Source organism: Cherax quadricarinatus, chromosome 1 (genome assembly GCF_038502225.1).
Source record: "Cherax quadricarinatus isolate ZL_2023a chromosome 1, ASM3850222v1, whole genome shotgun sequence".
Classification (NCBI taxonomy): domain Eukaryota; kingdom Metazoa; phylum Arthropoda; class Malacostraca; order Decapoda; family Parastacidae; genus Cherax; species Cherax quadricarinatus.
This window is the reverse complement of record NC_091292.1, coordinates 78,263,538-78,278,142: the sequence shown is the minus strand read 5'-3', so window position 1 is coordinate 78,278,142 and position 14,605 is coordinate 78,263,538. Positions and strand designations below refer to the sequence as shown.

The 14,605-nt window shown below is 44.8% G+C and overlaps 1 protein-coding gene across 2 annotated transcripts in view; it reads right to left on the bottom strand.

The window, feature by feature from the left end:
* The window catches only part of LOC138852415 (uncharacterized), a 738,964-nt gene that overhangs the window by 19,493 nt on the left and 704,866 nt on the right, over positions 1-14,605 (bottom strand). For both annotated transcript variants that reach the window (XM_070082996.1, XM_070083006.1), the window contains one exon: positions 5,365-7,613. In XM_070082996.1, the coding sequence (XP_069939097.1) occupies positions 5,365-7,527 (2,163 nt within the window). In that variant the 5' untranslated portion in view covers positions 7,528-7,613. The remainder of the gene's footprint in view (positions 1-5,364; positions 7,614-14,605) is intronic.

Genomic DNA, 14,605 nt, shown 5'->3' with positions numbered 1-14,605 from the left:
ACTCTTAAGTCCTTGAGTAATAGGTCTGATCTGGGTGAATCAGACTGGATATTAAATGCTGTCTTACAAAATAAATTGAGCTGCAATACTATAGAGTGGTTGTCTAATAAATACCACAAAGGTTATTTTTCTCTGGAGGAAATAAGATTAGGCCTACAAGATTTAATTATTCAGTTACAGACAAGCCAGCCAAATAATTGTAAGAATGTAACATGATTATGATGTATCTGTCAGTTCTCACAAATGAAAAAAATATCATAATTCATCCCATAAAAAGGGTTGCATAGGTACATAAGTGGCAGGAACCAAAAATAATGGTTCTCCACATCAAATTAAGAGGAAGAAGTACCTTGATAAGAGTGGCCTAGTTAATAATGGGAAAGTCAAGCAAAACAGGGATTGTCTTTTTTGCAAGGGTACTGATTTCTCCAAGAATTGTAATGTTTATGATTCATTGGATTTTGGGGTGGAAAGATTAGAAGAGCCTGACAGATGTATCAGATGTTTAGGCAGTCATAATGTAAAGGATTGTTATACCAAACTGAATAATTGCTATCAATGTCACAAGGGAAGGCATCATGTAATAATGTGTAAGGGAGCGCCTGAAGTTCCTGAACCTGTACTCCCTGGAATGCAGGTGGGAGAGATACATGATTATATACACCTGGAAAATCCTAGAGGGACTAGTACCGAACTTGCACACGAAAATCACTCACAATTCAATTTAAGTTTATTCTCTATAAGGGTTACAATGTGGGGTTTACAGGTTTTGGGTATTGCATGGTTTACATGTTATAAGATACTAATTACAGAGGGGGTCACTAGGACACCTACCCTGGCTAGGCATTTCGAGCAGACTTAGTTTAATTCTTAACATTAAATCCTTACAGATTATGGTATTAAGGCTAAGTGACTACATCATAATTTGTGAGTTTAGCAATGTGAATACTTTTGTTTTGGCACAATACAAAGTGTTTATATTGGAATATCATAGGCAAACTTATGACTAGTTAGGATTTATTATTTTAAGATTAAGATTAGTATTTCTGGGTTTATAGTCAGTGGGTGAGTGAGTGTAATTGTGAACCACCAGGTGGTTATCATGTAGTTAGTTGTTGGGGTGGATCAGGGAGATAAGATGTTTTCTAACTGTAGTTTTGAAAGTGATGAATGTGTCTGCAGTTCTAGAGTTTTCAGGTAGGGTGTTCCAGATTTTAAGTCCTTTGAAATACATTGAATTTTTGTAAAAGTTTAGTCGAACACGGGAAATGTCAGATGTTTGTGTCTAGTGTTATGCCTGTGGATCCTGTCACAACTATCAAGAAAGCATTTTAGGTCAAGGTTAATACTGGAATTTAAGGTCCTGTAGATATAGATTGCACAGTAGTAAGTGTGGATGTTCTGAACAGGGAGTAAGTTTAGATCTATGAAGAGTGGGGGGGTGTGTTGCCAGGGATGGGATTTAGTGATTATTCTTACTGCGGCTTTTTGTTGGGTTATTATTGGCTTTAGGTGTGTTGCTGCAGTTGAACCCCAAGCACAGATAGCACAGGTGAGGTATGGATATATAAGTGAATGGTATAGTGTGAGAAGGGCAGTTTGCGACATGTAGTATCGTATCTTGGAGAGGATCCTCACCGTTTTGGATACTTTTTTGTTATGTGTTGGATATGGGTGCTGAAATTTAGGATGTTGTCGAGGTATAGGCCAAGGAATTTGCCCTCATTATGTCTGGTAATTAGAGTGTTGTTGATCTTAATGTTAAGTTGCGCAACACCTGCTCTGCTACCAAACATAAGAGAGTAGGTTTTGCCAGTGTTAAGTGTAAGTTTATTGGCTGTCATCCAAGTCAATATTTTAAGCAGCTCCTCGTTAACAATGGTGTTGAGGGTGGCAAGATTAGGGTGGGAGATGACATAAGTTGTGTCATCAGCAAAGAGAATGGGTTTTCTTTGACCAGCCATTGATGGAAATTATTGTCAGGGAAAGTAATAAGTATTTTCAGTACACCATGGCAAATACGATCTTATCACCACAGTCAAGACTACACAGGTGGAAAGAGACGACTGTTGCAGAAATGTATTTGCTTTTTGCAACAATAATGCTTATGCCTCACGTCTATAAGCATAATATAAAAGCATACTGGTCCACAGATCGGCTAATTTGTACCCCATCCTTCAGTGAAATAATACCAGTGAACAGGTTTATCTTACTGTTACGTATGTTGCACTTCTCTGACAAAACCAGGCCTGACAGAAGTGACAGGTTATACAAGATTAGAAATGTTTTCATGTATCTCAAACAAAAGTTCAGGATATACTTTTATCCATTCAAGAATCTTGTAATTGACGAGTCTTTGATTTTGTTCAAAGGTAGACTGTCATTCAAGCAGTATATACCGAGCAAGAGGAACCGCTTTGGTATAAAATTGTTTGTACTCTGTGATTGTGACAGTGGCCTGGTGTTGGATATTGTTGTATACACGGGTAGTAAAACATTGAAAGATACCAAGATGTTATTGGGTATATCAGGTGACGTAGTGAGAAACATGATGGCACCTTATCTTGGTAAGGGCCATACATTATATACCGATAACTGGTACACAAGCCCATTACTCAGTGATTTCATGCGAGTGAACAAGACAGATGTGTGTGGCACAGTGCGTTCTAATCGTAAACATATGCCCAGGCTCAACGCAGGTGTTCGTGGTGATGACGTGCAGGTGTTTACTGCCAATGACATCATGGCATTACGGTGGCATGACAAACGAGATGTCACATTGTTGACAACCATTCACCGTAATGAAATGCAAGACAGTGGCAAAGTTGATCGAGTGACTAATGAACGTATTCGAAAACCAGTGACAGTGATTGATTATACACAAAACATGCGCTTGGTTGACAAGTGTGACATGCAGATTGGTTTTGTTGACTGTGTTCGTAAGAGTTACAAGTGGTACATGAAACTTTTCTTCCATCTCATGGACATTTCAATGCTGAATGCATATAATATGTACCAAATAAAGACTGGTAACAGACCACCGTATGGTGAATTTTGTTTGTCTGTTGTCAGACAACTCATAATGAAGTACCAGGTAACAACACCTGCAATACAACATGGTCCTCGAATTCATCACAATATACCCAAGCGTTTGAGAAGAGAAGGTGATCATTTCATAATACAGCTTCCTTCAACTCAAAAGAAATTTGCTCAGAAGAGATGCATTGTCTGTGCACAAACAAAACGACGGCAACAAAGACGCAAAGACACTCGGTTTATGTGTGAGGAATGTAAGGTGCCTCTGTGTATGGTGCCTTGTTTCAAGGAGTTCCACATGCTCCAGCAGTTCTAAAACCATGTCCAGTGATTGTAAATATGTAAATATATGATAGAACATTAGTATTATACAATATTTGTGCATGTTTATTGTAATAAACAACAGTGGTAAACAATAATATGATAATAACTTTAGTGCGGTTATTGTGTTCAATACAGTGAGTTTATATATATACATTATATACAGTATTGGTCTCTCAGGCCCCAAATGTTAGTAGGAATAGAAAAAAATTGGAAAAGAAAAGAAAAAACAACTAAAACAACAAAATAATATAATACGCGTATGTGGAATTCGTCGATGTTGCCGCCACCACATCATTTTCTACAAACTTCTTGGCACTGTATCTCGGTAAGTACTGATCAGATTCTAATTTTTTTTGTTTTATTACCTTCACAAAAATATGCTCTTTAATTCTGTAAGAAAAAATAATTTTTTTTTTTTCAAAATTTCTTGGATACTGGTGCGTGACTTCAGATTTTGGCCTTGGACCCTGAAAGGGTTAACAATGGTGTTGAGGGTGGCAAGATTAGGGTGGGAGATGACATAAGTTGTGTCATCAGCAAAGAGAATGGGTTTCAGGTGTTGGGATATGTTTGGAAGATCATTGATGTAAATGAGGAAGAGCAGGGGTCCAAGGACACTTCCCTGCGGAACTCCAGTATCAAGTGGCCGTATTGATGAGGGTGTGTCTTTAATGGTGACATACTGATACCTATTAGAAAGGTAGGATTTAAAATATGCAACCGCATGGCCTCTTATACCATAGTGGTCAAGTTTGTGAAGTAGGATGCCATGGTCTACCATGTCAAACACTTTTCTTAGGTCAATAAAAATTCCTAGCGGATATCCCTTATTTTCCAATGCTGTGTAAAGCAGGTCTAGCATTTTTATAATTGCATCATTAGTGCTTTTATTTTTCCTGAATCCAAATTGGCAGAGATTGAGTATGTTTTGTGATGTTATAAATGAATACAGTCCTGTGCACGAGTTTCTCGAAGATTTTGGATAGCAATGGTAAGTTTGATATTGGCCTATAGTTGTTTACGTCTGTAGGGTCACCACCTTTATGTATTGGTGTAACCCTTGCTGTCTTGAGTAGTGTCGGGAAACTGCTAGTTTCTAGTGACTTGTTAAAAAGTAATGTAATAGCATGCGAAAGGACATGGGCCGCTCGCTTGTACAATAATGGTGGGACGTGAAACAGATTCCCCGAGTTATTTTTAAGTGACTTTATGATCACGGTGACTTCCGTGGGCTCAGTTGTTATTAATGTCCCCTGCTAAAGAATTGGGACAGGAAATTTACAAAACCACCATAATAGGGTGGGGAGAATGGAAAATGAATGATGTGGCATCATTGCACCTAACCCAGGGAAGTACGCCTTATTATTTAACAATTAGATACTGACTGGCCAGTTATATGATTCTGTTTGTTTGGTAGGTGTTAGGTTGTGTTCCACCTGCAACATATATGGCGAGTGTTAATATAAAAATTGCTCTTTTTAATAATTGCAGGTATGGAGTTTTAATAATTACAGATACTGTTACTTAATTAGAAAATTTACCCTGTCTCTGTGTGTATTAGCGTTCCCATTAATCATTTCTGGAGACTGGGTCCTGAAATTTATTTATTATTATTTGGACATGATACATAGTTGTATAAAAAATTGTCATTGAGTCCACTAAACTTTAATTTAGCAGAGTAGCTGGTTTTAATATTATAATTATGTCAGGTCTAGCTTTTTGTGAGTGAAGGAGTGGCAATTCAGTGACTTACTGTGACTAAGTCCCACTTACCTCACCTAAATTATTTGCAGGTAATTAAGGTAATGCCCTGTAAATCTCCTGCAGGTGATTTGTTCACATAATAATAATAATAATAATAATTTTCAAAGTGATCACCATTGGAACAAGGCATGTTTAAAGCTCGATCCTACGTACACTATAATATATGCAAAATTATTTCATGTTTAATGGAGAAACTTTACGACACGTGTAACATCGTCTTGAAACTCAAAAAGTTCTCACCTTGTCTGCTGGTTTTCCTTCTGGAAACATTGGGATGCAGATATAGGCAACGAAGCGTTCTCCAGCTCTGATCTTCTCCTCTATCTTGGTGGCAATCTCTAGGGGAACAAGGTTGCCAGCCTTGGCATCACGGCACTCTGGCCACATGTGGCTGCTGCCAATAAAGTACTGGTTCTCGATGTAGATGCAGCGTCGTGCCCGTCGTATGTTGTGGATGTAAGCACGATGGAGGCTATTATCAAATGCTCGCCCCTTTTTCTTGGTCAGTCCAGTAGCAATAGACCAGTCAAACTGTGCGGAGTCAGAATTGATGGAGCGGAATATTTGAACACTCCAGTGATCAGGGGCAGTAGAAGAATAGTCCATGACGATGCCATCCATCTGATTTATAGGAATTATGGCATCCATGTGCTCTGCTGCTTGTTTGCGCCAACGCTGTAAGAAATTCATCAAGACATCATGAGCAGCAGGACCCTCCACACGACAGTGAATGTCATGCCAGGGCTCACGTGGGCCACTAGCACTGGTGAGGGTCGGGAACACGCGATTACGAAAGTCATTCTTGTGCTCTCGTACGAGTGTAGTAAATAGTGGATGTCCGGGGAAATCGTACCGGCCACCCGTCAGGTCCAGCCCACCTACAAAACAAACCACCTTCCTGCGTCCTGGCATTTCTTGTATGGGCGCATCAGCAATTACACACTTCTGATGGTGGGTATAGCACAGGGACGTGAAATGCGTCTTGGTAGAGAACATGTCCTTTGTATAGCGGTCTCGGGGTGCCAGCACGACCACAACAGGAGTTCCCTTGAAGAAGTTAGAAGTTTCTTCATCTTCAGTGCTCATAGCACCAGTTTTACGCAAATCATTTGAAGTGAGCTCGTCCCATAAGAGAAGACGAACTCGCACACCTTCATATGCTTTCTGCTTCAGCATTTCACCCAGAGATCTATTATCTTCTCCTTCATTCCTCAACAGTGCAATCTTGGCACTCACACTCCACCCAACAAGGTAGATGAACTGAGTAGCTTCCATGATGGTGGAATAAATATCCCTCCAAGTGCTGCGAGGCAGGTAAGGGTTACCATAGTAGTCTGTAAGAGGAAGTGGAAGGAAAGGACAATGAGTGTCTTGGTATAGCCTGACCTCGTTGTTATGGCGGAGGGGAAAAAGACACTCTGGAACTTCATAAGAGTGCTTTACAGCCTGTTTGGGGTAGTAAACCACTGACAGCGAGAGAGTACCAGCTCGTTTGTTTTTGTTCTCTCGCAATAAGTCATAGGTACCACTTATTCCATTCTCCATCAGCAAGGTATTCACTGGAAATGAAACAGAACCTATTTGTTCTGAAGAGATAAAATCCTTGTCCCGAACAGTGAAGGTGATAGAGGACACATCATGACAAACATCCACTCGAAAAGACTCGTCCCACACTGGACTGAGGTCATTGTCAATGACTTGGGTGGTGGCAACCTTCCAGGGTTCCCCATCAATATCCTCTAGAGTCACCACAACGAATGGGTCAGACACATCCTTCTTGCTGATGCTGAGGATTGAGCTGTCCAGGTTGGGCAAGTTGCTAGCTTGCTGCAGCTTGAGGTCCAGCACACCGTGCAAGAATGCCATTTCGCCAAAAGAGTTTACTGTGTCACTTGTATCACTGTACTTTGAGATTTTCCTTGTTACGCGTTCTTTGAGTTCACTTGCTTTGGTCCATGCACGGTCTCCAAATGTCGGATCTGACTGCTCTTCGGCAGCTTTAAATAATGCTGTTACTTTGAGGGTGCCAGCCTGAAAACCTTTAGGATCCACTAGGGCAAGCTCTGCTTTGTGAGTATCTCTGCTCTCTACAAAAGTGTGCACCGGAAGAAAACAGCTGCCAATAATGTCTGAAGATAACAAATCTCTGTCTTTTACTGTAAATCTCAATCCTGCTACGTCCTGACTAATGTCTGCAGCTACTTTAAAATACCACTTTGGATTGAGACAATTGTCTATAGTGAATGTTTTGCCTATTTTGAAGAGGCCGCCACTGCCCGTCTGCACCTCGATGACACAGTAAGGGTCACTCTTGTCGTCTGGGCGGAGGAGGCTCTGGTCGAGGTTAGGGAGGTTACAGGCCTCCACTACCACCACCTCCAGACGACCACACAGCACCACCATAATGCCGGGGCTACGCTGATGCTGACACGATACATGATGACGGTTGTCTCACCACACACACACGACTCCTGGCTAAACCCACCCACCTGAAACACGCCATGAATGTTAGAAATCTCAGTATGTGCTATAACTAACATTTTTTAAGATAAATAACAAGAGACTAAGCTTATTAATACTAAAGCGAAATATATACAGACATCAAAATTACAGTACAACAATAATGATATTTAGAAATGAGGAAACTCCATATACAAATATAAAAATGTGAAAATAAAATAACACGCATTTTAAAGAAATGTATGGTTTGGTGGGACTTTTAACCGTAAAATAATGAAATTGGAAATGTCTTATGACTATGAAATCTGCAGAAGTGTCAAGAAATGTATACCCAGTGCTGAGTTCTCCCATATATACCAGCACTATCACTAAGTGTTGCACCCTAGCATCTTATTAAAGGAATTCTCATCATGCAACATCGAAGTGTAAAAACAGCAGAGGCTAGGGCACGGATGCGCGTGTTGCAGGACAAACCACACAAACAGGAGCCAAGCAATAATTAGTTTCCAAATCAAGGGAATTACAATATTCCTGAATGTCACTGTACAATGTGCAATCAATAGGCTTTAAATCTAACATTAACTAAGTTGAGATGCAAGCTGAGATTGAACTGGATATGAAACAGAGGGTGATGCCCGTCAGTCCAATGAATGTGGGGAAGGTGGTACTGATGATGTTGACGGAGTTATAGTATGAACACATGTGGTGATAATAATGTTTTTTTCAGAAACATATCACAAAGCAGAAGGCACAGCAGACTGAAGAGATAATTGTGGTAATGATGATGGCGAGTGATGATGGGTGGTAAGAATAATGGGGTGATAATATTAGACAGGTATTGATGAGTGTGAACACAAGACCATGTGGATAAGAACCAGGTACCATACTGTCGCCTGTACCACTGTATGGTGACAGTATCATACTCTCACTTCTACCACTGTCATGATGGTGTTATCCTCTTACTTCTACCACTGTACCAGGGTGACAAATATTACAACAAGTAAAAGTTGGCAGCTATTGTACTCGGATGAGAATGACAAGCTTGGCCTGAGAAAGTCTTAGGGTTACTGAAGTGGCACTGAGAGTGCCACTTCAGTAACTTTTGTCCTGGGAGAGCCTCGTCTCTCTAGTGTCCCGTCCGAGGCTCCTCTCCCAGTATAGCAGGTGCAAATAAAAGTGTCGGGTCCTCGGGGTATCAGATACTACAACATCAGACCAATTGCAAAACTTTAGTGTAGGGTTCCCCCCGTTGTAGATATTCACTGCCAAATGGTGCTGAGCGAATCGCAAAAGATTTCTAAGACCTACTTAGTTCGGACGGCTGACTGGCCAGGACGACCCGCTAACTGGCTGGGAGAGTCTTAGGTGGGCAGCACTAGGAAGGAAATATATATTAACATGTAATAATACAGGCTCATGGGGTGATAAAGTATACCCCCACATCCACTCAAGTGCAGGAAAGTGGCAGGGGAGAGAGAAAAGAGAAGGTGGAAAGAGGAGGAAGGGGGAGGGGAATGAGAAGTAAGAGGGAGAAGGGAGAAAGGAAAAAATAAGGAAGAGGAAGGAACGAGGCATGCAGAGAGAGAGAGAGAGAGAGAGAGAGGTGTGAGAGAGGTGTGTGAGAGAGGTGTGTGAGAGAGGTGTGTGAGAGAGGTGTGTGAGAGAGGTGTGTGAGAGAGGTGTGTGAGAGAGAGGTGATGTAGTGAGAGGTGTGTGAGAGAGAGGTGATATAGTGAGAAAGGTGTGTGAGAGAGGTGTGCGAGAGATGATGTAGTGAGAGAGGTGTGTGAAAGAGAGGTGATGTAGTGAGAGAGGTGTGTGAGAGAGAAGTGTAGTGAGAGAGAGGTGATGTAGTGAGAGAGGTGTGTGAGAGAGGTGTGAGAGAGATGTGTGTGAGAGGTGTGAGAGAGAGGTGTGAGAGAGATGTGTGTGAGAGGTGTGAGAGAGAGGTGTGAGAGAGATGTGTGTGAGAGGTGTGAGAGAGAGGTGTGAGAGAGATGTGTGTGAGAGGTGTGTGAGACAGGTATGTGGGACAGGTGTGTGAGAGGTGTGTGAGAGAGGTATATGAGAGAGGTTCGTGGAAGAGGTGTGTGGGAGATGTGTGTGAGAGAGGTGTGTGGGAGAGGTATATGAGAGAGGTGTGTGGAAGAGGTGTGTGGGAGAGGTGTGTGAGAGAGGTGTGTGAGAGAGGTGTGTGAGAGAGGTGTGTGAGACAAGTGTGTGGGACAGGTGTGTGAGAGGTGTGTGAGAGAGGTATATGAGAGAGGTGTGTGGGAGAGGTGTGTGGGAGAGATGTGTGGGAAAGGTGTGTGGGAGAGGTGTGTGGGAGAGGTGTGTGAGAGAGGTGTGTGAGACAGGTGTGTGAGACAGGTATATGAGAGAGGTGTGTGAGAGAGGTGTGTGAGAGAGGTGTGTGAGAGAGGTGTGTGAGAGAGGTGTGTGAGTGAGGTGTGTGAGAGGTGTGTGAGAGGTGTGTGTGAGAGGTGTGTGAGAGAGGTGTGTGAGAGAGGTGTGTGAGAGAGGTGTGTGAGAGAGGTGTGTGAGAGAGGTGTGTGAGAGAGGTGTGTGAGAGAGGTGTGTGAGAGAGGTGTGTGAGAGAGGTGTGTGAGAGAGGTGTGTGAGAGGTGTGTGAGAGAGGTGTGTGAGAGAGGTGTGTGAGAGGTGTGTGAGAGAGGTGTGTGAGAGAGGTGTGTGTGAGAGGTGTGTGAGAGAGGTGTGTGAGAGAGGTGTGTGAGAGAGGTGTGTGAGAGAGGTGTGTGAGAGAGGTGTGTGAGAGAGGTGTGTGAGAGAGGTGTGTGAGAGAGGTGTGTGAGAGAGGTGTGTGAGAGAGGTGTGTGAGAGAGGTGTGTGAGAGGTGTGTGAGAGGTGTGTGAGAGAGGTGTGTGAGAGAGGTGTGTGAGAGAGGTGTGTGAGAGGTGTGTGAGAGAGGTGTGTGAGAGAGGTGTGTGAGAGAGGTGTGTGAGAGAGGTGTGTGAGAGAGGTGTGTGAGAGAGGTGTGTGAGAGAGGTGTGTGAGAGAGAGGATGGACAGAAGAGAAACAGGGAGATAGGAGAGAGGCTGAAGGAGAGTGGATAAATAGGGAAAGAGCGAAGGAAAACAGGGGAAGGCAAGAAGAGAGAAAGCGAGGAAAAATAGGGAGACAAGAAATGGGGAGGGAGCGAGATGGAGAGAAATTTGCTTCCTCGTTATACTGTGTTAAATAAAAGCAGAAAACACGTCCAGAGACACTGACCTGACCAACATACGCGTCTTAATAATACTGACCTGACCAACATACGCGTCTTAATAATACTGACCTGACCAACATACGCGTCTTAATAATACTGACCTGACCAACATACGCGTCTTAATAATACTGACCTGACCAACATACGCGTCTTAATAATACTGACCTGACCAACACGCATCATAAAAAACTGGACTGACCAAAAAACGTCCAGAAACACTGGACCAACACACATGTCCCCAAACACTGGACCAACACACAGGTCCCCAAACACTGGACCATACTGAAACCTGACCAACATACGCCCCAAACACTGGACTTCCCCAATGGACCATACTGTCCCCAAACACTGACCAACACGCATCATAAAAAACTGGACTGACCAAAAAACGTCCAGAAACACTGGACCAACACACAGGTCCCCAAACACTGGACCAACACACAGGTCCCCAAACACTGGACCAACACACATGTCCCCAAACACTGGACCAACACACATGTCCCCAAACACTGGACCAACACACAGGTCCCCAAACACTGGACCAACACACAGGTCCCCAAACACTGGACCAACACACAGGTCCCCAAACACCCCCAAACACTGGACCAACACACAGGTCCCCAAACACTGGACCAACACACAGGTCCCCAAACACTGGGCCAACACACAGGTCCACAAACACTGGGCCAACACACAGGTCCACAAACACTGGGCCAACACACAGGTCCACAAACACTGGGCCAACACACAGGTCCACAAACACGGGGCCAACACACAGGTCCACAAACACTGGGCCAACACACAGGTCCACAAACACGGGGCCAACACACAGGTCCACAAACACGGGGCCAACACACAGGTCCACAAACACGGGGCCAACACACAGGTCCACAAACACGGGGCCAACACACAGGTCCACAAACACGGGGCCAACACACAGGTCCACAAACACGGGGCCAACACACAGGTCCACAAACACGGGGCCAACACACAGGTCCACAAACACGGGGCCAACACACAGGTCCACAAACACGGGGCCAACACACAGGTCCACAAACACGGGGCCAACACACAGGTCCACAAACACGGGGCCAACACACAGGTCCACAAACACGGGGCCAACACACAGGTCCACAAACACGGGGCCAACACACAGGTCCACAAACACGGGGCCAACACACAGGTCCACAAACACTGGGCCAACACACAGGTCCACAAACACTGGGCCAACACACAGGTCCACAAACACTGGGCCAACACACAGGTCCACAAACACTGGGCCAACACACAGGTCCACAAACACTGGGCCAACACACAGGTCCACAAACACTGGGCCAACACACAGGTCCACAAACACTGGGCCAACACACAGGTCCACAAACACTGGGCCAACACACAGGTCCACAAACACTGGGCCAACACACAGGTCCACAAACACTGGGCCAACACACAGGTCCACAAACACTGGGCCAACACACAGGTCCACAAACACTGGGCCAACACACAGGTCCACAAACACTGGGCCAACACACAGGTCCACAAACACTGGGCCAACACACAGGTCCACAAACACTGGGCCAACACACAGGTCCACAAACACTGGGCCAACACACAGGTCCACAAACACTGGGCCAACACACAGGTCCACAAACACTGGGCCAACACACAGGTCCACAAACACTGGGCCAACACACAGGTCCACAAACACTGGGCCAACACACAGGTCCACAAACACTGGGCCAACACACAGGTCCACAAACACTGGGCCAACACACAGGTCCACAAACACTGGGCCAACACACAGGTCCACAAACACTGGGCCAACACACAGGTCCACAAACACTGGGCCAACACACAGGTCCACAAACACTGGGCCAACACACAGGTCCACAAACACTGGGCCAACACACAGGTCCACAAACACTGGACTAACACACAGTGCCAACACACAGGTCCACAAACACACTGGGCCAACACACAGGTCCACAAACACTGGGCCAACACACAGGTCCACAAACACTGGGCCAACACACAGGTCCACAAACACTGGGCCAACACACAGGTCCACAAACACTGGGCCAACACACAGGTCCACAAACACTGGGCCAACACACAGGTCCACAAACACTGGGCCAACACACAGGTCCACAAACACTGGGCCAACACACAGGTCCACAAACACTGGGCCAACACACAGGCCCACAAACACTGGGCCAACACACAGGCCCACAAACACTGGGCCAACACACAGGCCCACAAACACTGGGCCAACACACAGGCCCACAAACACTGGGCCAACACACAGGCCCACAAACACTGGGCCAACACACAGGCCCACAAACACTGGGCCAACACACAGGCCCACAAACACTGGACTAACACACAGGCCCACAAACACTGGACTAACACACAGGCCCACAAACACTGGACTAACACACAGGCCCACAAACACTGGACTAACACACAGGCCCACAAACACTGGACTAACACACAGGCCCACAAACACAGGCCCACAAACACAGGCCCACAAACACTGGACTAACACACAGGCCCACAAACACTGGACTAACACACAGGTCCACAAACACTGGACTAACACACAGGTCCACAAACACTGGACTAACACACAGGTCCACAAACACTGGACTAACACACAGGTCCACAAACACTGGACTAACACACAGGTCCACAAACACTGGACTAACACACAGGTCCACAAACACTGGACTAACACACAGGTCCACAAACACTGGACTAGCACACAGGTCCACAAACACTGGACTAGCACACAGGTCCACAAACACTGGACTAACACACAGGTTCACAAACACTGGACTAACACACAGGTTCACAAACACTGGACTAACACACAGGTCCACAAACACTGTACTAACACGCAGGTCTACAAACACTGGACTAGCACACAGGTCCACAAACACTGGACTAGCACACAGGTCCACAAACACTGGACTAGCACACAGGTCCACAAACACTGGACTAGCACACAGGTCCACAAGCACTGGACTAGCACACAGGTCCACAAGCACTGGACTAGCACACAGGTCCACAAGCACTGGACTAGCACACAGGTCCACAAGCACTGGACTAGCACACAGGTTCACAAACACTGGACTAACACACAGGTTCACAAACACTGGACTAACACACAGGTTCACAAACACTGGACTAACACACAGGTCCACAAACACTGGACCGTACACCAGCTGAGGCAGGATAACATCTGTAAACTATTGTTTAAATCATAAGTTTGAGATCATTCTTATATAGATAAAATCCACGTTTCCGAACAGTGAACCCGGCATCATTGTGACTCAAACGAGAAGCACTGGACTGTTCAGTCTTCTGACGCGGGTCTAAGTCGTACACGATGATCCACTGACTGCAGCTCTTGGGTCGTATGACCTAGTTCTTCCACTGGCTTACTGGTCCTTTCTATTAAAAATAAAGATCACATGATGGGATTTACTAACACGAGAAAAAAAAAAACCAGCGCATTAGAATTAGGTTTAAGATATTTTCTAATAGTATTGGATTTAATTAAGCGTTAAACCCTTGTGGGTCGTTTACCGCAAGGACTGGAAGGCTCCAGCCTCTGTCTGCTATATATTTTCGGAGAAAGCGAGCCAAGGTGATACTGCAGCATTTCCTCTTAAGATATTGGCAATTGCACGGTGTTTCAGCCAATATATTGCAACAGTGGTTTGTATTATATATGTTTGTTGAATGTCGTCGCCTCAAACATTCATTCCCTCCCACCCTCCCACCTCCCTCCC